Source organism: Salmo trutta, chromosome 13 (assembly GCF_901001165.1).
Source record: "Salmo trutta chromosome 13, fSalTru1.1, whole genome shotgun sequence".
Classification (NCBI taxonomy): domain Eukaryota; kingdom Metazoa; phylum Chordata; class Actinopteri; order Salmoniformes; family Salmonidae; genus Salmo; species Salmo trutta.
In genome coordinates, this window is record NC_042969.1 from 11,027,475 (window position 1) to 11,051,327 (window position 23,853).

General features: G+C 40.8%; 1 protein-coding gene across 1 annotated transcript; it reads right to left on the reverse strand.

Annotated features, from left to right (window-relative positions):
* Nucleotides 1-23: 23 nt before the first annotated feature.
* LOC115205174 (beta-1,4-galactosyltransferase 1-like) lies at nt 24-21,815 on the reverse strand. The gene is made up of 6 exons (XM_029770880.1): nt 20,945-21,815; nt 16,452-16,687; nt 11,138-11,325; nt 8,526-8,648; nt 6,250-6,354; nt 24-2,982 (listed from the first exon to the last, which is right to left on the reverse strand). Exons 1-6 carry the CDS (start codon nt 21,201-21,203, stop codon nt 2,835-2,837), a joined length of 1,059 nt encoding a protein of 352 aa, XP_029626740.1. The 5' UTR covers nt 21,204-21,815; the 3' UTR covers nt 24-2,834.
* Nucleotides 21,816-23,853: the final 2,038 nt, after the last annotated feature.

Here is a 23,853-nt window from a genome sequence, read left to right on the forward strand (position 1 = left end):
TTAATGAATGAGAAGACATTTACTTAAATCACAGATTTTAATTACCTAAACATGAGTCGTTTCATCTTCGCCAACATTCCCACAAACCAGGAAATGTAGTTTTGAATGAAATTGTTAAACCAGCAAAAGACATACAGACATATGCATTTGTAGAAATCACAAGCATACATGCACACATTGAATCATAATGGAAAACATGAAAAGTAAAAAGACAGTTAGCTGACTAATCTGTAAGGCTTCTATTGTAACACAAACTGAATTCACACTTGGCATACATATTGCTGGCTTTCTCAACAAAGGCCATTGTCTTTGGGAGAAACAAACCTGGCTTCAGCCAACGTATAAAAAGACACTGGTTTTCAACCTTGAAAATTAATCTTTAGGTGGATTGAGAGAAGTATATAATGCTATGCATTGCACATAATGCAGCCCTGCATGCCAGGCTTAAAGAGCAAGACAGCACATCATGGGACTACTCCCATGTCTTCAAGTGTCTGTACGTAGCTACCAGACAGAGTGAGGAGGTATGTGGTGACTAGGCCTTTCCTTAGGCTTATTCAATGTGGCAAACGCTCCCCATTTTGAGTATAGAAATGTGTTGCATAGAGCTGACACAAACCTCTATTTGCTATGTACATTGTGCTCATTCTATATGAAGGATTTCTTTTTGCAACGTTTCACCATAGTTGAAACGGCCTGTGATGTGGCTTTCTTGACCGAGCCCAAAGACCCTATAGTTCAGCCTCTTGGGAAACGGCTAACTATAGTTCAGCCTCTTGGGAAACGGCTAACTATAGTTCAGCCTCTTGGGAAACGGCTAACTATAGTTCAGCCTCTTGGGAAACGGCTAACTATAGTTCAGCCTCTTGGGAAACGGCTAACTATAGTTCAGCCTCTTGGGAAACGGCTAACTATAGTTCAGCCTCTTGGGAAACGGCTAACTATAGTTCAGCCTCTTGGGAAACGGCTAACTATAGTTCAGCCTCTTGGGAAACGGCTAACTATAGTTCAGCCTCTTGGGAAACACTTTTGGGGAACAGCTAGGGAATTACTGACTTAGCTTTAGCGGTTAATGTACACCCATATCTCCTACTAATGTTTCAAAGTTGACCAATAAATTGATATTTTCAAGTTTATTTGGGTAAGGCAAAAATGGCTGTCATTTTACAGATTCTTCAAGGGCTGATTGCTTCTTAATTCTGTCAGAAGAGGAATGGCATACATGGAAGCCTAAGTATAGACAGACAATAACTCTTATGTCTAGTGTCCAGTCAGAAATCGCAATGGCTTTTTTCCTCAATAAGATTGAGTTACTAACTGTACATGTGCAACGCCATGCCTCATAGCGCACAATCTTGTGTAGTTTTCAATGTATATGAGGAATGATAAGGACCCGTGGTGGCATGAGGCTGCGGAGGGGAGTACGGCTCATGATAACCATAACGGAGCAAATGAAATGGCATCAAACACATGGAAATCAAGTGTTTGATACCATTCCCTCCATTGCGCTCCAGCAATTACAACGAGCCTGTCCTCCCTCATTAAGGTGCCACCAACCTCCTGTGGTTTGGTTACTACATCGAAGCCAAAAAAAAAAAAATAATGTTTTCTAACCCTCTGACATACAATGAATACAAGATGATTATTTTTAGCATAGAACCCCCCCCCCCCCAGACAAAAAAAAATAAAATCACTAAACCAGACAATCGTGATAGACAACAGCGCAGTATCATTTTACCTCAGGGCACACAATCACAACACCACCAGGAAATACATTCAGGTACCTCTTTTTCCAACTAGGGAGAGGCCTCCTTACAGGCTACCTTGAATGGTGGTCTTCACAGGGAAAGGAGCATCAGCAGAGACACTTTCAAGAGAGCTTTTCACATAGTTCAAAATACTCAACAAAAACACACCTAAAAACTATATGATGCAAAATGCATCACACTGGCTGTATTTCAAAAGTTATACATCTTGAAAACTTGATTGCTGACATGCAAAACATTTTAGGACTATATCAACAACAGACTAACTAAGGACCCTTAGCAGTGAGAATTAGAATGCCTAATGTAAATATCATGGGATTTGGCCTTTTCAACTATTTTGGGGGGGAATTCTAGGCCCTTTGGGCTAAGTTCAAAATCTTGATGGAACATCAAAGTACAAAAATCCTTTAAGATTGGTTGTCTTAACAAAACCTAAGTGATTTCGTTTTTAATGACCTCTGAATTGCAGAGTTCCATCTTTGGCCTGACCTCTTGGCATTGGATTGGTTGAAACCCTGCTCAGCAGAGGTATTAAAAAGGATTAGCAAGAAATTCCCCAGAAGTGACAGAAAACTAAAAATGACCCCAACATGAACCCAAACGACAACATCCACAGTATTGCAAAGAAATGCATATGACAAAACGCATTATTTGAGAGTTCCCGATGCATAGGACAATCAATTAGACATTTCACAACCTCCCCCTCAAGACAAAATGGCTCACAAAGGACTTGGTCTCAGCAGCCGTCTCCAGACAGAGAGAGCGGGGGCCATATCAGCCTGATAGGACCCCGACAGTGTGTCAATGTACGGAATGTCAACTCTCATTTCTGGTGTCAACGATTTAAGGATCCTATGATGGAAACGCTGGAATCCCAGTTCAATTCACCATCGGATGTGCAAAGGCCGAAAATAAAGGGAATATTGGGGAACATGTTCGTTTGCTGATTAGATCAGTCATTCTCTATGGTCCAAAAAGTCCAGGGCATAAGATTATTTATAGTGTCAAGGCACATTTGGTTACAGCATCCACCACAGTGGCAAATTGGTTGTCAAGGCTGTTCAGGTTTTAATTGGTTTGCCGAGTCATTTTTTTCCCCACGTCCACAGTGATTTTGGTGTATAATTGATCCTTCTCCACTTTGACCACTTTGTACGACAGGGTTTTTATGCCATCTTTGTTCATGGTCTCCTTGGTGTGGGCGATGCGGTCAAACCTGTAAAGAAAAAACACAGCTCAACCACAATTCAATGACATGGTTTAAGAACCATGTCTTTTTTTATTTGGTTAAGGTGTAGCCTATGGCAAACATCTCCTCTGGATTTCACAAAAATCATTGCTTGTTATACACTACCTGATTAACACTGCAATAAAAACCTCGGAAGGCATTGAGGTGCAATAGAAGCCTGGGCAAACATTGACGTGCAGTAGAAGCCTCAACATCCATGACAATAAATGTGGTCATTATCACACTAGGCTATTGATTATCAGGGCTATTGATTATCTATTGATCAGCGGCGGCAGTTAGCTAGACTGTATTGCGGATTACTTTTCAGTAGCATTTTGATTTGTTTGATTGTCGTGGTTAGATTTCTTGAGTAGCGTTAACACTGTTTAACACTGTTTATTGCAGTGTTAAGTACTCAAGAAATCTAACCACGACAATCAAACAAATCAAAATGCTACTGAAAAGTAATCCGCAATACAGTCTAGCTAACTGCCGCCGCTGATCAATAGATAATCAATAGCCCTGATAATCAATAGCCTAGTGTGATAATGACCACATTTATTGTCATGGATGTTGAGGCTTCTACTGCACGTCAATGTTTGCCCAGGCTTCTATTGCACCTCAATGCCTTCCGAGGTTTTTATTGCAGTGTTAAGTTTGCCTCTGTGCAGAGAAGAATGGCCGAGCTAACCAAGTCATCCAGTGTTTGTGAGAAATGACGTCAAGGGAAAGAGTAGTGAGTGACTGGATCCTTGTGTGACGAGGGCAAGGAGAGCCTGGGGAGTGTTCAACTGTGCACACCTTTTGTTCCCGCTCTTCTGCTCTCCTTCACAGATCTGAGAGCTGGATAAGTGAAACCAATATAGCTGAAACTAGGTGGACTTAGAGATGTGCAACTTTCTCTTTCAAGGCGATTTGATGTGATACAGGAACGATATGTTTTAGTTTGAAACGATTCGGTTTGATTAGAGAATTATTCGATGCACTATCATTTGTTGCATAAACACATTCCTTTTCCATTCTAAATTAAAAATCTGTTGCTGATGGAGCTCATGAGCTGGGCCTCTCTGAGCGGACTTCTGTGTGTGTGTGTGTGTGTGTGTGTGTGTGTGTGTGTAAATTAAATATGTCTATGGTGTACGTACTATGTAGGCACCTGAGCTGAGCCATGAGGGAGACTAGTAGGGATTAAAAAGTTTAATATACAAGTGAACCCCAACCCAATTGTAGGCTACTGATATTGCCTGGGGTTGTCCGGCATGCAAAATGACTTGTCGACCTCTAGTTGACAGTCATCGATCTACTGATTAAAACGGCATGGCCGATTAATTAGGGCCGATTTCAAATTTTCATAACAATCGGTAATCTGCATTTTTGGATGCCGATTAGATTGCATTGCTCGAGGAAACAGCGTGGCAGGCTGACCACCTGTTACGCGAGTGCAGCAAGGAGCCAAGGTAAGTTGCTAGCTAGCATTAAACGTATCTTATAAAAAAACAAAATCTTCACATAATCACTAGTTAACTACATATGGTTGATGATATTACTAGGTTAACTAGCTTGTCCTGCGTTGCATATAATCAATGTGGTGCCTGTTAATTTATCATCGAATCACAGCCTACTTCGCCAAACGGGTGATGATTTAACAAAAGCTCATTCGTTGCACGAATGTACCCAACCATAAACATCAATGCCTTTCTTAAAATCAATACACAGAAGTATATTTTTTTAAACCTGCATATTTAGTTAAGAAATTCATGTTAGCAGGGAATATTAACTAGAGAAATTATGTCACTTCTCTTGCGTTCATTGCACGCAGAGTCAGGGTATACGCAACAGTTTGGGCCACCTGGCTCGTTGCGAACTAATTTGCCAGAATTTTACATAATTATGACATAACATTGAAGGTTGTGCAATGTAGCAGCAATATTTAGACTTAGGGTTGCCACCCGTTCGATAAAATACGGAACGGTTCCGTATTTCACTGAAAGAATAAACATTTTGTTTTCGAAATGATAGTTTCCGGATTTTACCATATTAATGACCTAAGGCTCGTATTTCTGTGTTTATTATATTAAGTCTATGATTTGATAGAGCAGTCTGACTGAGCGGTGGTAGGCAGCAGCAGGCTCATAAGCATTCATTCAAACTTTACTGCGTTTGCCAGCAGCTCTTAGCAATGGTTGATTCACAGCACTGTTTATGACTTCAAGCCTATAAACTCCTGAGATTAGGCTGGCAATACTAAAATGCCTATTAGAACATCCAATAGTCAAAGGTATATGAAATACAAATAGTATAAAGAGAAATAGTCGACGCGTCATAATTCCTATAATAACTACAACCTAAAACTTAACTGTAAACAGTGACGAACTGGGAATATTGAACCACCAGCTTTCATATGGTCTGAGCAAGGAACTTAAACGTTAGCTTTTTTACATGGCACATACTGCATTATTACTTTCTTCTCCAACACTGTGTTTTTGCATTATTTAAACCAAATTGAGCATGTTTCATTATTTATTTGAGACTAAATAGATTTTATGTACTATATTAAGTTAAAAAATGAATAAAAATAAGTGTTCATTGTTCATTCAGTATTGTTGTAATTCACATTATTATATATATATATATATATATATATATATATTTTTTTTTTTTTGATTAAACAAAATTATATTTTTTTAAATAAATAAATAAATATATATATATACACACATATATATACATATATATACATACACATACATACATATACACACACACATATATATAAATAAATAAAATGTAAAAAAAAAAAATAACATTTTTTTGGTACTCCAATAAACCGGTATCGGTGTTGAAAAATCATAGTTGGTCGACCTCTACTGTCAACACAGTAACATGCAGTTCGACACTGAAGGAGAGGACATATCGGTTGTCCCTAAAGAAGGTGATTTTGGAAGAGAGAGAATGTAGGCCTAACATGAACTAAACATTTTACTGACCCGTAAACGTTTGAATACATTTTTTGGACCGATGCATGCTACATTTGGATCGGTTTGGAGTCCACGGACCGATGCACTTGCATCTTAAACGTTTGAAAAATCGGGGACCGGTGCGTATCGTTGAATCAGTACATCCCTTGGTGGACCTATTGCTTACTCCTATTAAATCCAATTTGGCTAGATTCATGCGAAAGGGAGTGAACAAACCCAGAGAGGGTACCATTATACATGGAAATACAGCCCCTGAGAACAGGAGTCGGAACCTCACCTCTGTGGGTTGTCTTCGTTCCCACCGTCCCGGTTGTGGCGGATCATCCTGCATTTCCCCACGGCTCCACTGGGCCGTGAGATGGTCATCCCCTTGGAGTTCAGCCTGTTAAAAACACAGCAGCAGCATGAGTCAGACCATCAGTCTAACTAAAACACTGTGGGATGCAGTTACAACAGCTTTTACACCTGGGAGAAAACCTGCACGTTTTTCTTGCAATAGTGAAATAAACCTAAAAAAAGGTCAAAGAAAAAGTAGGATAGATGTGAAAGGGAGTAAAACAGGTTATTTGGTTTTCATTCAGTTGCCTCCGTGCAAGAGATGCAAATAGTGCACTATTGCCTAACTCAATAGGTGTAACCAGAGAGGAAGAGGCAAAGCGAGAGGGTTTACTCTGCACAAAATCTGTCCACGTTAAGCAGATCATTCATTATTAAGAAAGTGAGGCGTTTTTGTATTGGGGGGCTATGAGTGTCAAATTATATTAAAAAGATAAAACTGAATTGCTATTTTAATACATAAGGCTTATTTCATCTAATAGAAGTTTTGTAATGCTTAGGTTGATATGAGTGCACTGATATACGTGTGATGCAATCGACATCCCGGTAACTTTGAGGAAAAAAAAAACATAGGCTTCTCATCATTATATCCAGACTCTCTGGTGTAACTAGACTGGAAATTGCTTGTTTGTGTAGCATGGTTCAGGGTCACAGCTGATAAAAGCTTCCAGACCACAGTGAATAACTGAGTATGTCTGGAAACATCCTGTCTGCCATTGTTTACAGTATCCCTATCAAAATGGATACGGTGACTTATCAAGCAAACACTCCAAAGAGCTGAAAAAGCAGCAGAGACAAAAAAAACAACAACATGTTAACACCTTGTGCTGTTGGGCATTCATCAGTATGTGTGGAGTTCATCTATAATTCAGTTCTGGAGACAGTGTTCAGTTTGTCTGGTCTATAGTGAAGCTATTGGGTTACGCAAGTCTCAAATGCAGAAGTTAACGAGGCACAGTATAAGTTATGCAAGGAATTTAATCCCAAAACCGTCCCTTTGATATTTTAAATAAACATACATATATTTAAGTAAATAAAAACATGCTTAAGTGCCAAAATTCAGCATCCTTTGACATGTCCCTCGTTTTCACCATCACTGTAAGGCCCTAGTCAGTGTTGCTTTGACATTATTTTAAGGCCTGTTATAAACTGAACTCATTTTAATATTGTGAAACAATTTTAAAAAAATACATTTTATTCTAAAGAAACATTGAATATCAAATAGTCAAATTATAGTATGAAAAGAAAAAAAGTTTGCTCTACTGGTTACTGGACCCCACTTCTTCCTCCATAGTCAGAAAACAGAGCAGCAAATAGTCCAACGCTCACAGCATTGCTACCTAAGGCTAAACTGAATAGCATTTAAGCCATTCTGACAGCCGACCTTTGAAGCCAGTGCTGCTCCTGTCAGCACGTTGATAGTCTAGAGGCAGGCTATTCGAAACACATGACTCAAGACAAATAAGGTATACAAGTTACATTCAAATGACATGCCAAACTCCTTCCAATCTTTACAACACTGCTTTCTGCATTAGTGATTTAAAATGCTTGTTTGTCTAACTGATAGAGGTAAGGAGAAACAAGCCTTTGTGCATTTAATAAGAAGAAACTAAATAACACAAGATTAATTTGGCAAGTGACACTTTATATATGTAGCCTCCTCTTTTTTGCCTGATTCTTGACTAATCCTTTATAGAGCCTGGTTTTGATCAGTCACGGGAAAAACAAGAAAAAAGCCTTAGTAACAAGTGTGTGCTGTTGGCATCGTTCAGAAACTGGAGAAACAGAGATAGCTGGAGGGGGGTGTGTTACGGGAGTGTCTCAGAGACAAGACAAATACTCCTCCTCACAAATGACAAGTTTGTTTGGGTGTCCCATCTGCTTGTGAAAGCGCCTCAGCTGAAATGGATGCTAACAGGATACTCACTGATACATCATTTCCTTCAAGAGCAAATGGTGGTAGTGGCATACAAGGGCACCCTTGGGGGCAAGTTGGAACAATGGAAAAAGTAGGGCTAAAAACACAACAACGCACACTGACGAATGACAAGAACTAGGCCCATGTAACAGGGTTTCAACATTGCTCACTCAAGAAAATATTTTCATGTGAAACCTTGGCTATCACTTTACCCAATAAATATGAATTATCTGCTTTTTACATTGAGTCCTCCTATGAGCCACAGACATCTGTCTGAGAGTGGCTCTGCGGACTCTGACCTGTTGAAAATGTCGTCGTCCTCCCCTCCCCAGCCCCAGTAGTTGTTGGGGAAGCCGTTGATCTTGAGGAATTGCTCCTTGCTCATTGACGACACGCCTCCAAAGTACTGGTTGTACGGCAATCTGAGAGCAAGAGAGAGAGACACACAGAGAGAGAGAGAGAGAGAGAGAGAGAGAGAGAGAGAGACAGAGAAAAATAAATATAGAACGTTGAATTTGTTTAGAGTTTAAACTAGGCTTGGCAGTATACCGTATACTGGGATATTTGGAAATAGCCACACGATGGTTTTTCAGTGAAAGTCATTGTTTTTTTATTCAATAGAGTGATCAGGGATGTACAACTATAGTTTTTCCATTCACAGAAAAATACATTAGAGCAACACATTCGGCAGATATTGGCTACATTTTTATCAGATGACAACAGAAGTGCAACGGTATTTGGTTGGCAGCCACACAAGTAAATTAGCTTTTAAATGAAAAGGCAAGGTCTTTTTTGTTGTTGTTGATGCACGGCCATCATATTTCTAATGTTTAGGCCCATCATAAAAAGAATGCAGCCAGCTACATTTCCTAATGTTTTGCTTAAAGCTTGCATTTTAACAGAGGAAAAAAAGGCTGGCTACACCGAGAAAAGTACAGGAGAAAAGAATCGCTGTCTGCTGATAGAATGCCCTTTGTGAATTCTCATTCGAGTTTAGAAGTGCAACTGAAGCACAAAATGTGTCTGATGGGGAGCAGAAATTTTACAATAAGAAGTATTTTAGATCTGCGTTTATAAAACGCAGCAAGAAATGATTTTATGCGTTTCATCTTTTTTTTCCTGCATGCAAAAAAAAAAAAAAAGAGGGGTTAGTGATCTGGCTCTAACAGAAACCGCAGTCAGTGGCTTACGTTCTAGGATAGAGGAAGTATCTGCCTAGCAGATGAGGTGCTGCAGAAAAACCCTCTTCCTCGGTTTGTATCACTGCCTTCTGCAAGTTACATGCTGGCTCTCTGTACAGTGTACTGTAGGGAAACATGGAGCCAAGAGACTGAAGCACCCTGGTTTAGCCTTGCCTCACTTTCCTGTTTATTTTGGACACCGAATTAGCCTTGGCTATAACGACATTCTTTAAATCCTATCGCTAACATTGGAAAGGTCAGCACAATTAAGAAAATCAACAAAAATTAAATAAAATGCATGAATCCATTGTGGGACTTAGTCATCGAACAAATTACCCAACAAGGGGAGCTTGGCGTCTTTCCTGGAGCCGGATTTCCCTGCCAAAATCCTGTTGGATATTGAATCCAGATGCTTGGTGAGCTGCATGCCCTTCAAGGAACATGACACACAGTATACAAGCTGTTGTGTGTGCAACAAAGGGAAAGGTTTGGTGAGAGGATGCCCATAAAAGCCCAGTTACAAGCTGAGAGACCTGTACTATGACCAGTACACAGGTGGAACTCATGACTATGACGTTACATCTGGGGTCAGCTTACCTTACCAATTTAAATCTTACATCAGAACAGAGCCAAACTGACTGTAGATCAGCGCCTAGCCAAGCATAAGGTCTACAGCTGTGTCGGACCAGAGCTGTGTATCACAACAGAGGAGAAGCTCCCAAATCCTTTTATCAAACACACAGACAAAGTTACAGTCTCTAGCATCAGAGCTCCTCCCTGTCTGACATGTAATGGTGTTACACATGTAGAGCAACAGTTAAACCAACTGGAGTTTGCTCTACTGGTCACTGGACCCCACTTCCTCCTCCACAGTCAGAAAACAGAGCAGCAAACAGAACACTATGTGACACTAGGCTAAACTGATTAGTATTTAAGCCATTCTGACAGCAGCCCTCTGAAGCCAGTGAGCACATTGTAAGTGATGAAGCAGGCTATTCAAAACACATGACTCAAGGCAAATAAGGTCCCAATGAGGGACAGTTTACTACTAAATAAAATGATATGCTAAGCGCTTTCCAATCTTTCCAACACCGCCTTCTGCATTAGCAATAAAAATGCTTGCTTGTCTTACTGTCAAGAGGTATGGAGAAACAAGCCTTTGTTCATTTAATAAGAATACATTAAATAAAAACAGCATTCCTTTGGCAAGTGACACTTTATATGTGGCCTGCTGTTTTACAGAACCTGGTTTTGATCAGTCACATGAACAATAAGGAAGAAGGAAATCCTTAGTAACAACTGTCACCTGTGCTGCTGGCATCATCCCCCCCCCCCCCCCAACGGGAACGTGGCAGTACTGACTCCATCACTAAAGCCCAGTGAATGGCTTGGTTTGCACTGCAAAAGTCTCTACACAGCTACAGAGGTAAAGACAGCCAGAACCAGAAACTCAACAACAAAAGATGACAAAGTCCATTTTCAATAAGCAGCATCAAGCAAAGTCAACTGTTAGCTCTGTCAGCGCAGTGGTCATTCAGCAGTTAATGGGTTCAAGTGAGTGACACGAACAGAACGTCTTAGAACCCACAGGTGCTCGTTAAGCTTTTATGTGGACACTCCCGTGTGTGTGTGTGTGTGAACGCTCATTCGTGTCGGTACTATGTCTGGGCAGTGAACTGGAGGGAGACAGACAGACAATTCCAGGGCTATCCATGGGAGCGTTGGCTTACCTGAAGCCAAACTTGTCCATGGAAACAGACAGGTGCCTGGGCTGGCTGAAGCACCTGTAGGTGTTGCGGTCATCCATGGGGATGAGGTCCACGTCACTGAACACAAAGCAGCCGTAGTCGTACTCCTTCAGGGCCTCCGAGTAGCCAACGTTGAGGAGCTTGGCGCGGTTAAAGACCTCATCACCGTCCTAGAGTGTGTGAATGGAGGGAATATGGGGTTAGAATTGGAAGGTGAATCATGTAGAAAGAAAATACTTATTTTTGAGTGTCTAGACAAAGGTAGGAAACTCTGGTCCTCATTGGTTGGTTGGCCACCCATGTCTCACGCACACCAGAACTAAAGGCTAAACTGAAGCATCCAGGCGGCTATCTATTATAATGCGATTGACAATGCAAACGTGTCAGAAACAGTACCAGACTTGTTTAAAATGGAAGGTTTGGACAACTGGAAAACATTGGCAATTTCAATACAGGACTTAAGAGTCGTTTGTCTTTGACGTTGTGTAGGCATCTTGTTGTTTGCTGGAAAACGTGTTTACCTTGAAATCAGCAGTGTGTGTGCTTACAAACTTTCATTGAAATTCATGTTCTGTGTTGCTGATGCAGTGTCATCAAAGCTTTGCACGCCCAGCTATTTAATGTGACTCGATGTAGCTGTAAGAGGATTGCTCAAGAACATGGATAGGTTGCCCACATGAACAAAGACTAAAGTACACTATGGTATAAATACTACCGTATTCACTGTAGTGTTTTTGCAGACTATTGTCTGTAAAAACACTACAGTGAATACGGTAGTATTTACAGTTAGCTACTGTATAAATATTGTAGTACATTTTTTTGTATACACACACACACACACACACACACACACACACACACACACACACACCTCAATAAATAATGTAGTATTTACTGTAGTGTTTTTGCAGACATTACTGTAATATTTAGTGTTTTGGTTTTAGTATCTTTGACATTGAAGTGGATGCTTTCTCCTTAAGGAAAGAGCTTCTGCTCTTTTCTATAACCGACTGGGAACACAATAAATGGTCTATACTTGGCATGTATGTTTCTCACTTATGGGTGGCACAAATTGCAATAAGGAGCATGCAATAAGCAGGGTATATGCAAATTAAAAACTGTAGTATTAGTATAGTTTAAAAAGTATGTTTTTTTGCGGACTGTGGTGTTTTTGCATTACTGAAGTATTTACTACAGTACTTATCTGTAGTATTTAATATTGTATTCTACAACATTCTATAGTAAGTATTACACATGATCGAGGGATACTACAGTGTATAGTATACTAGAGTTTACTATATAATTCAATAGTAAGTACCGTAGTATTTGTTCATGTGGGTGGGATTGTCTTTTTTTCTGTTTTTGTCTTCTCAGGCTGAAAAAAAGGCAGGGTTACCAGGGCTGATGTAGTTCTACTGGGATGACTCTCTGTGCTGTGTCCTTTGGCAAAAGAACGGGAGCATCGTGTTCTGTGTCAGTGTGCCTTCAATGTGGGCGAAGTGCCTCTCAATGGACACGTCTCATATGTCAATGGCTTGATCTGATGGTCCTCCAGAAAAGGTCTGCCTGAATACCCATAGAACCAAAACTGGCTAAAATATTCAAAAAAATGGGGCAGATGAAACCTCCTAATAACATGACCTCAGTCCTTGTTTCGATTGCATCAAATAAAAGCGTGGCTAGTGTTCTTCAAAAGACAATTCACTTAAACAGAGCAAGAAAACCAGAACGAGGGTGTGTGATGCCAAGAAGCAGCACAGTTAATGTAATCTGGACAGGAGTCCCGACAATTGAATGAATGAATGAATGAATGTTCAGTAAGTAGTGTTCTCCGCTGAAGCACTTTGTTGTCAGTCACATGTCATGTTACACATTGTGGCGATAAGAAAGACCGTTATATGATGCCTGATTAAAATAAACTTTGAGACATCTGCTACGGTCTGAAATAAACATCCGCTAAAGAGGTCTATGACTGTGTTTGTTCTTGAGAGTGTTGTTTCCCCTCCACCAAGTGATGCATCCCGCTCTCCTACAGTGCATGACAGCCTCATTTGAATACAGGGTGTGGATCATTTGCAAAGACAGAAAGAATCAAGTGTAGAAGATTTCAGAAGTGCATGTGACCAAAATAGATTTCTCTCAGTCAATAATAAGAAAGAGACAGAAAGATACAGAAAAGAAGCACACATTACCAGTAGAACCCCTCAGCCCATGGAGTCACGCAATTGGCCAGAGCAAGCAGGGGACAATTTTCTCCTCTTCCAGCGACCACAGCCATTGGCCAGACACGCCTGACATGCAAAAGGGGAGGCGTTTTGAGCAAGGGGGCAGGGAAACGAGGAAGAAATTTTTAAAAAGAGAGGAAAGGACAAGAAAGGAGAAACAGAAGAAAGAAGCAGAAAGATTGAGTAGAACTCCAACAAAGACCCAATAATTGTGTTTAACAGCATTGAAGGGCCCTTTAGCAATAGCTAGGTGACTCGACTACAGAAAGTCAGATTGACTCATTAGTATAATAGCAGGCATTAAAGCTACTTTTCTTTGCAGTGGACACCACCATGTCAAGCCTGACATCTTGAACCAATTTGCTACTTGTGTTGGAGACCAGAGTAGAGTATACTCTAAAAAAATATATATAAGTATTATATATTCAAATAGAACCATGTATTTGCTGCGTATGACGTTCTAGGTGGGGCGTTCAGTCTACACTACAACATGTTGGTTGAGCCACACTTTACCTGTTGGTGGGTGGGAGGCAACAAGTCCTGGCATGAGAACAAAGAGTCAATTAGGCCTTCAAGCTGAAAAACAGTACTGGCCTCCCAAGAGTCAATAATACCTACATCTGCAAAGAATCATGTCATTAAACTACACATAACTGATACAGATTTAATCTACAATATGGTCCTGTATGACCGTATTAACTTTGGCTTGTCAATAAATGATCAAAAGTGACTTTGGTTTATCCCAGACAGTGTTAATGACTTGAAGGATATTGAGAAGGATAGATATCGTTATCCTACGTTCAGGTCAGCCTTTGTGTGAAATGGGATTAGATGACCCAATAACTAATACATTTTTACATTGTCAACTCTGGGCTGTGCAATGGTATTCATATTCCAGTTTGTCCTTTTGCCAGATTGATTTCCAAATACCCTTGAGGTCAACTCCAGTATTCACATAGTAAATCCCCATACCTGTGAGAACATAGTCTAACACTTTCAATGAGAACACACACTCCCACACTGAAATCGTGAAAAAACATGTTTCTGCCCATCTGTGGCCTCATGTTTCTACTGAGGCATAGCCGTCAGAAGTAGGGATGCACCCCCTGATAAATCTCAACAACCAAAATAGTACTCCTGTATGAGCGGAGAAAAATACTGATGTGGGGGTGCTGCATGCAATTTAGTTGTTTTTCTATAAAACATTGTATTTTTTATTTTTATTTTACAAAGTCTAAATACATTTTACCAGGAAAATCGAAAAACTGAGAAAACGAAAAATAAAAAACAAAATGAATCACGCAAAAAAAAGTAATTGATTTTAGTGGGCCCTATAGTGGCACCACTCAGGCTAATGATTGCCACTGACCAAACCAGGCCAGTTTGTAGCTATTATAGTAGTCAAAACTGAGGAGCCAACTTGTGGCACTAAGTGCTTATCATGATCACTACTCTATGGTCAACTTGTCAGTCATTGATCAAAAGTGTTGGCTAGTAGCCATCTAGATACTTCTCTGTGGAGACAAACTGATTAGAGGCAATATGATATTCACCATGTTGCACCAAGAGCATGTCAAACTAGTGTAGAACTGTGCTTTGTTGATGAATTTTTTTTATTAAAAAACAGACTTGATATCACCTGAGCAGGTAACTACATACGCTAAACAATAATGCTAAAAGTAAAACATTAAAATCGATAGTTGCATATCAGAATATTATTTTTGCGCTAGTTGGCTGTACCTGGACCAAAACCACACTTATCCCCTAATAGCTTGTTCTCAAATAAGGATCCAATTTGTTTTCAGCGTTTCATTACCATGATTGAGCAAAACTCGTTTTTCTCGTGGCTCTCTCGTCTCTCTGCAGCAGACAGCATCGAATCGCAATAGAAATCACAGTATCAAATCGCGATACGTACAGAATCACAATACATATCGTATCAACGCCTAAGTCTCATGATATCGTATCATGAGGTCCCTGGCAATTCCCAGCCCTACTAAACTAGGCCTATATGATCACACTAAAACGGCCCAAATTAGGCCTACTGACTGTTTTTCGATCTAGAAAAGACAGGAAGTGTGTCTAGGCCAGGTTCCCCAAATGTTTTGCATGAAAGTTGAAGTACAACCCTTGTTGAATTCTTCCTTTAGTTATCTGTAACCAACTCTATACCTTGTTGTACATCAAAGAAAGAGTGTTCCATTATTCCAATAAAGGATCTTGATGAAAAGAAACAGGAATGTGAAAGGATAAAAAGAGCCTTCCAGGCAGGGCTATTCTCGCAGGTCTTTCAAGTGTCAGAGATAGACAGTGTGGCTTTCAGCGTTTTCTGCGTCACGTCCATTTGTGTTCGGTGATAGCCTCTTGGTTGTGCAAACACCATGAATAAATAAAAGGAAATTGCTCATGGACAAAGAACAGATGCAGAGACAAATGCTGGCACTACGTTTTAAGATCTGATTTCTTCCCATATATATACGTGAACACAAAGGACTACTGCAAATTGTATTTCTTAAAAAGAAGGGAGACATCAGTTACTTGGATGCTAGCCTACTCTTTATCTTGACTGGAAAGCAAGAAATTCCTTTATTGAAAACGAGAGACACGTCAAACCTTTGACAGACTTGGAGAGAAAAAAAATAAATAGAAAAAAAGGGCCTAAAAAGCTTCTCTGACAAGCAACACAAGGTTGAATCTGACTGAAGTTCGCTGTCCCAGAAGAGTTAGGCTACTCAATAAGCATACAAATCTACCAGCATGTCTCAACGAGCCAAGTCACTTGGCAGCTGCCATTACAGCCTGTAATTTGGGGGCTTGATGCCCTTTTGTTTTTACACAGCCTAACCCACTCTGCTTAAAAGCGTAAAACCCAAATAAAATATGGTGAAAGTACTTGTACTTGTGATTTACGGTACCAGTAAACTCCAGCTAACCTATATTTCAAATATACAGACCACCTTTGTTTATTTCTTGCATTAAGATGGTTAAAACCTTTTAACCTGCGTTTCCCACTACTCCATCCTGCTGTATGCAGACAGAGAGCAGACGGGGGCCGGCTGGGAGGGACCCACCTGGTTGATGACATAGACGCCATAGTCCAACTGCTGGCGCTGAAGGATGGGGTGGAGGTAGTAGAGCCAGAACTTGAGGTGCTCGTCGCGGTTGCGGAAAGGGATGATGATGGCCACCTTCTGGAGGGCCATGCAGTCTTTGGGCTTGAAGCGCCCCCCATTCTTAAGATTGGGGTTTTCCTTCCTTACCACGTCCAGGCTGACTGGGTTGGAGAACTCAATTCGCAGTGGGCCAACTGGACGAGAACGAGAGAGGAAAGGTCATACATTTTTGTCAGGGCTCCATATCTACAACAGCCCTGATAATTGATGATTCGGTAGAGCCAATGGAAATAGCAAGTCAAATCTAAAAGTCCATTGGTCCCAGGCCTCCCACAGTGAACTTCACTACTTTCATTAAATCTGCTTTCTCTGCCCTCAAATTTAGCCTCACATTGAAGTGTTTCACCATTTTCTTTTCAGGACAACCATGGCTACAGGTAGAACAAAGTAATTTGATAAACAGTTGCATGAGTTTTATTGACAAATGTCAAAAGACAAATAAGGTCCACCAAACAAACCCTGATATAAAAAAAAATAAAAATATGAATTTAAGTACAGAAATTGTTGGTGGGAAATGCATATCCACCTAGTCAGTGACAACTGAGTGGAGGTTGGAGTTTGTGACAGCAACTAAGTAATTTTGTTATAGTATTATATACACTATGTCCTGGGATTCCTATGATCTTCCATGTAAGAGAACTGCTTACCTTCTAACGACTCGTGTGGTTTGTGAATGCCACACAGCAAAACAGGTTACATGTGCTAGTTCGTGAGAGTTTCAGCTTTTCATAGATGGGTCCAAATAGATTGGATTTGTCTATCTCTTCTGCATCCGCTGATACCAACCATACATCTGTATGATTCACGGGGGCTGAGCTAGAGAGGTGTTTGTGAAACCAGGGTGTTTTTGGGAGCCGCCCGTGTCTCAAAGTCCACTCTAGCTCAGCCACCGTTAAGCAGTCTGTAGCTCAAACAAACAATGTTTAAAATCGTATCGTAGGACTAATATAGGCTGGGCAGGTTTATACTATAGGAAGGAAATTTAGCCTAGTTATCCAATCTCCTGTTTTCAGCAATTGATTTTTCTCCTGACAATGTCTTCTGAAAGGTTTTATTATTAAAAGCTGCAATATGTATCTGTTTGGGCGACCTGACCAAATTCACATGGAAAAGGGTGTTATAGATCTGTCACTCATTGAAAGCAAGTCTAAGAAGCTGTATATCTGTTCTATGTGCATCATTTCTATGCAACACGTTCTTAAGTTTTGTTTTTGGGGCTTTTACTTCCCGTTTTATGCCCCAGCTTCACACAGCTGAAAATACAATATCTTTGGTAATGCAAAATATATTTCACAGCAGTTTAGATGGTACAATGATTCTCTACACTAGTGGTTCCCAAACTTTGTATAGTCCCGTACCTCTTCAAACATTCAACCTCCAGCCGCATAGCCCCTCTAGCACCAGGATGAGCACACTATCAAATGTTTTTTGCCATCATTGTAAGCCTGCCTCACACACACCATATGATACATTTATTAAACATAAGAGTGAGTGTGAGTTGTTGTCACAACCCAGCTCGTGGGAATTGACAAAGAGCTCTTATAGGACCAGGGAACAAATAATAATATAATAATGATGCTCTTTATTTAGCCATATAAAACATTTGTTCATCGAAGATTGTGAATAACTCACCACAGGTTAATGAGAAGGGTGCGCTTGAAATGCACATAACTCTGCAATGTTGGGTTGTATTGGAGAGAGTCTCAGTCTTAAATCATTTCCCACATAGTGTGTAGTTAGTTTTCATGCTAGTCAGGGCCCAGAAACCACTCTCACTTAGGTACGTGGTTGCAAGGGGCATCAGTGTCTTAACAGCGCGATTTGCCAAGGCAAGAAACTGAGTGTAGCCCTATACGGAAATCTGGCAGTGGCTTCTAATTAAATTACATTTTCACAGAACCAGTTGTTGCAATTTTGATGAGGCTCTCTTGTTCAGATATCCGTAAGTGGACTGGAGGCAGGGCATGAAAGGGACAATGAATCCAGTTGTTTGTGTCGTCCGTTTTGGGATAGTACCTGCGTAATTGCGCACCCAGCTCACTCAGGTGCTTCGCTATATCACATTTGACATTGTCCGTATGCTTGAGATCATTTGAACACAAAAAAAATCATACAATAATGGAAAGACCTGTGTGTTGTCCTTGTTAATGCAGACATAAAAGAGCTCCAACTTCTTAAATCATAGCCACAATTTTGTCCCGCACATTGAATATAGTTGCGGAGAGTCCCTGTAATCCTTGATACAGATCATTCAGGCAAGAAAAAACGTCCCCCAGATAGCCCAGTCATCATGCAAGCAGTCAGACATGTGGAAATGGTCAGTAAAGAACTTTAAGCTCGTCTCTCAAAACATGTCAACACTTTGCCCGTTGATAACCAGTTGTAAAATCGTTACATGGTCGCTGGCCATATCATTGCATAATGCAGAAAATACACAAGAGTTCAGGGGCCTTGCTTTAACAAAGTTAACCATTTTCACTGTAGTGTCCAAAACGTCTTTCAAGCTGTCAGGCATTCCCTTGGCAGCAAGAGCCTCTCGGTGGATGCTGCAGTGTACCCAAGCGGTGTCGGGAGCAACTGCTTGCACGTGCGTTACCACTCCACTATGTCTCCCTGTCATGGCTTTTGCGCTATCAGTACAGATACCAACACATCTTGACCACCAAAGTACATGTCACAAAGCTGTCCGTTACTTTAAAAATATCCTCTCCTGTTGTCCTAGTTTCCAGAAGAGGATGTCTTCCGTAATTTACCCCTCATAAAAGGTAACGGACATATACCAGGAACTGTGCCAGGCCCGCCACGTCTGTTGACTCATCCAGCTTTAACGCTTGTATGCAAAGCAGCAATTGTTTAAAAACATCTCCTGCCATGTCACTGATGTATTGTGAAACAGTGTTGTTTGACAATGGAATTGTCTGTATATCGTTTTTTGGGGAATTTCCCCCCAGCATTGTTCCAGCCATATCCACGGCAGCAGGAAGAATTAAGTCCTCCACAACAGTATGTGGCTTGCCTGTCCCAGCCACTCGGTAGCTCACCATATAAGACGCTTCTAGCCCCTTCATATTAATGGCATCTGTTGCTTTTATACATGTCTTACTACTCGAAAGTTGTCTTTATTCTCACTCAAAAAACTCCTGTGGCATATTTTTCAAATTGTCATGTTTCGTTTCTAAATGTCTGCGTAAGAGTGAAGGTTTCCCGTGAGAGAGTAACGGTTAATGTGATTTGGTGTTAATTATTTGACTAGGCTACCTGTATTTGACATTGTGTTGATATTTCGCTCTACACTAGATGGTTTAATGTATTTTTTTTCGGCAGTGAAACGAAGCTACTCGGGCAAGAAAAAAAACCTCAACCAAATGTTTGGCCCAGATAGAAAATATAAAATGTACTGTTTGAAAATGTGAAGAATTAAAAATGTTGTCATTATTATTTGGCGTAGCCTCGATGGCATTGCATACCCCAGTTTGGGAATACCTGCTTGTTTGTCACATAAACTGAAAATAAGTGAACTATTAGAACGTTAGCAACCAGGAAATGGCAGAGTGATTGATTTCTGCACTTTAAAGACACAATAGTATGACTCCTACAAGCCAGTGACTTACACAAGTAGCAACAGTAGGTCAAATTACAAAAGCCCTACAAAAAAAGGTCATACTACATATATGACATAGTTTACATATTGTATTGTTTTCTGTAATGTGACCTTGACGTTCCTAAACCCCAAGACCGCATTGCTTTTCAATTCAATCGCCAAGACTGCTGAGGGCAGAACGAGTACACCACTGTTATCCACTGCCTCCCACCTCTGGAGCAGTCAGGGTTTTGTGGCAGAAGGATAGATCAGCTAGGGCCACAGCTGCATAAACATCTCTTTTTTGAAATCTGAGCTAAAGGAGAAGGCCACTGAACAACAACAACAAACCTGTGTGGAAATAAGCTAACGCAAACAATGAATTCAAGAGCACTAGCAGTAGACCTATGCTAAGCATTAATAATGCATGAGTGGGGCTATAGATAGATAGGCCTATTGTATAAATAAGTGAAATACCAAACCCTACAGGGTAAGCGGTCATAAAATAACTGGTGGCTATGCACTCATCTATACTTTGAACTTGTAGTTTACGTTAGGTTAGAGAATTAAGGGACATGTAATCCAAGCTCTTTATTCATTCCTTATCAGAGCATATGAATGATTATGCCTGACAGACATGGGTAACAACTTTTATAATTGTTTGTTGATAAGAGACTTTGGCAAGACTACCAACCAATCATCATACAATGCACCAGTGAGTCTACAGTTCACGCCATACACATTGATTAAGCTATGTTGATTAAATATGTATGTTGTTCGTTTTGGAAACATATCAGCTAACGTTACTTACCAAGCAGTGGCGATGTGTCAGGACATTTTCCAAGTTCTTTGGTGATTGTAGTCACGTTGTCTACAGAAAAGTGTTTCGTTTCAAACGCGTCAGTCACGGTGTCCTTTGATGCAGTTTGGTCGTGCTTCGCAAATGCAAAACGAAAATCTAACGACCTCACGTAAAAAATGAAAGTGACTGAAATATGGAAAAAACATAGAAGGACGACCAACTTGCATGTTCTATGGAGAACACTGAAATTCACTGTTGAATCCCGCATCGTTAACTTGGTATGTTAAATGATATGGCTAAACAAATCTAAAGTAGGTAACGTTAGCAAGTTATTTCACACCATACCCAATTTTCACGGATATCCCTGTCAACTAGCTAGCTAATTTACTAGATGCTAGCTGATGGTAAAAAAAAATCATTTTCGCTCGAAACAACTTCAACTTAACGGTAGTTGTATCCTTGTACTTTCGTCGTATTCCGTCCAGTAAAGAAGTTATCTTGTTGTAAAAGCCTCCCTCAAGTTACTATCACAACGGTCCCAAATTTCTTCAACGATTTAGCTAACTGACTATCAGGCGTTATCACTAGCTAGTAGCTAACAGTACAGCAGCGAATAATTACAGAGCCGCAAGTCCGCTAGAAAGCAAGATTCTCTGAATAACCCGTTTCCCATTGGCCAAATTGACTTCTACTAAACTCAATTACACACATATATCCGATGGTATTAAAGCTAGTGTATTTAAAATATGACCTTCCAGGATTAACGAAGTAACTTCAGAGTTGTACAATTTCGAAAAAACAAAGTAATCCCCCTGACAGACATTTCCTTGTGGATACCTAACAAAAATTGTCGTGTAGTTCAAGTGGCATCTTCTTCATCTTCTTTAAAGTTTTATGGCAGACTACACCTATTGGTGTATTGCCGCCACCTACTGTACCGGGTGTAACAAAATAAATCCATTGCGAGAAGGATGGGGACCCAGGATAATACTAAATAAATCAAACAACCATCCCACTCCTTCGGTCACATTCAAATCACATCCCTACACAGGCTCTAGTGCCTGTGAGAATTGAGCATTAATCGACTGAATTCCTTGTATGCCTCTGCAAAATAACTCCCAAAAAAACGTTCAGCCACACGCACAATACCTATTTTCTTAGATTTCCTCTCCATTTGCGCTGTAAAGTTAATATCCAAAGTAATAAACTCTACAAAGTCCGCCTTGTTAACGTGCAACATGTCAGGATCCCTCTGTTGACAAGGAATATCATCTTTTGTCTCTAGTCCTATTACCATTACTTCTTCAACTTCACTCCTTTCTTCCGCTGTTCTCAACGCCTCCGGATAGGAGACATTCTGGACAGCCCTTATTCTTGCCACCTCCGTCTCCTTCACCCTAACTTCAGAAATTCGGGTGCATGTTCACCACCACAATTGCAGCATTTAGGCTCAGCTGGCATATAATATCTCTCCCGTCTACATACACTTGACACATGACCAAATAATTTACATTTATCAAACCGCATGGCTTTCGGCATGAAGGCTCTCACAGGGAATCTCATATACAACCCAAATACATGTAAGACGGGAGACACTCCATCTACCATGCGGCTCTGTCGTGCACCAACCACTTGATCCAATTCTTCACGTACAGTGAGGGAAAAAAGTATTTGATCCCCTGCTGATTTTGTACGTTTGCCCACTGATAAAGAAATGATCAGTCTATCATTTTAATGTTAGGTTTATTTGAACAGTGAGAGACAGAATAACATTAAAAAAAAACAGAAAAACGCTTGTCAAAAATGTTAGAAATTGATTTGCATTTTAATGAAGGAAATAAGTATTTGACCCCCTCTCAATCAGAAAGATTTCTGGCTCCAAGGTGTCTTTTATACAGGTAACGAGCTGAGATTAGGAGCACACTCTTAAAGGGAGTGCTCCTAATCTCAGTTTGTTACCTGTATAAAAGACACCTGTCCACAGAAGCAATCAATCAGTGTAACGCCCTGGCCATAGAGAGGGGTTTTTTGTTCTTTATTTTGGTTAGGCCAGGGTGTTACATTGGATGGGCGTTCTATGTTCGTTTTCTAGGTTTTTTGTATTTCTTTGTTTTGGGACGTGTGTGGCTCCCAATCAGGCACAGCTGAAGTTCGTTGTTGCTGATTGGGAGTCACACATAAGGAGCATGTTTTTCCTTTGGGTTTTGTGGGGGATTGTTTTCTGTGGTGTTCATTTTGGGACCAGACAGGACTGTTTGCTGTTGTTTCATTTCGTGTTTTGTATAGAGTGTTTATGTTCATTAAAATCTTTAATAATGAATACAAATCCTCCGCTGCACCTTGGTCTAATTCTAACGACAGGCGTTACAGAATCCCCCATCAAAAAACGGACCAAGCAGCGGAGGAAGGAGAAGAACCAGGAGAAGAGCTATCGGGACTCATGGACTTTGGAAAAAATGGAGAGGAATGTTCAGGATTCCTGGAGATGGGAGGAATTACTGGATGAAGGTGGACCATGGGCTCAAGCTGGGGAGTATCGCCGCCCGCAGTGGGAGATCGAGGCGGCGATAGCTGAGAGGCGCTGGTATGAGGCAAGGGAGCGTGACGGACACGAGAGGCAGCCCCAAAAAATGTTTTGGGGGGGGCACACGGGGAGGATTTAATTCTGGGCCAACTCCCCGTGCTTACAGGAGGCAGCGCAGTACTGGTCAGGCACCGTGTTATACGGTAAAGCGCACGGTGTCACCAGTACGCGTTGATAGCCCGGAGCGCTACATGCCAGCCCCCCGCAAGTGCCATGCGAGAGCAGGCATCGAGCCAGGACGGGTTGTGCCAGCTCAGCGCGTCTGGTCTCCAGTGCGCCTTTTCGGGCCAGGGTATCCTGCACCGGCTCTGCGCACTGTGTCTCCAGGGCGCTG

What these genes read in the sequence shown, in the direction of transcription:
- LOC115205174 (XM_029770880.1), bottom strand. Translation starts at nt 21,203, where the DNA reads ATGCGGGATTCAACAGTGAATTTCAGTGTTCTCCATAGAACATGCAAG. An exon ending in GCGTCTATGTCATCAACCAG is followed by an intron (nt 11,326 to 16,451) that starts GTGGGTCCCTCC and finishes CACACACTCTAG; the next exon opens with GACGGTGATGAGGTCTTTAA. An exon ending in GACGACGACATTTTCAACAG is followed by an intron (nt 6,355 to 8,525) that starts GTCAGAGTCCGC and finishes TGTTTTTAACAG; the next exon opens with GCTGAACTCCAAGGGGATGA.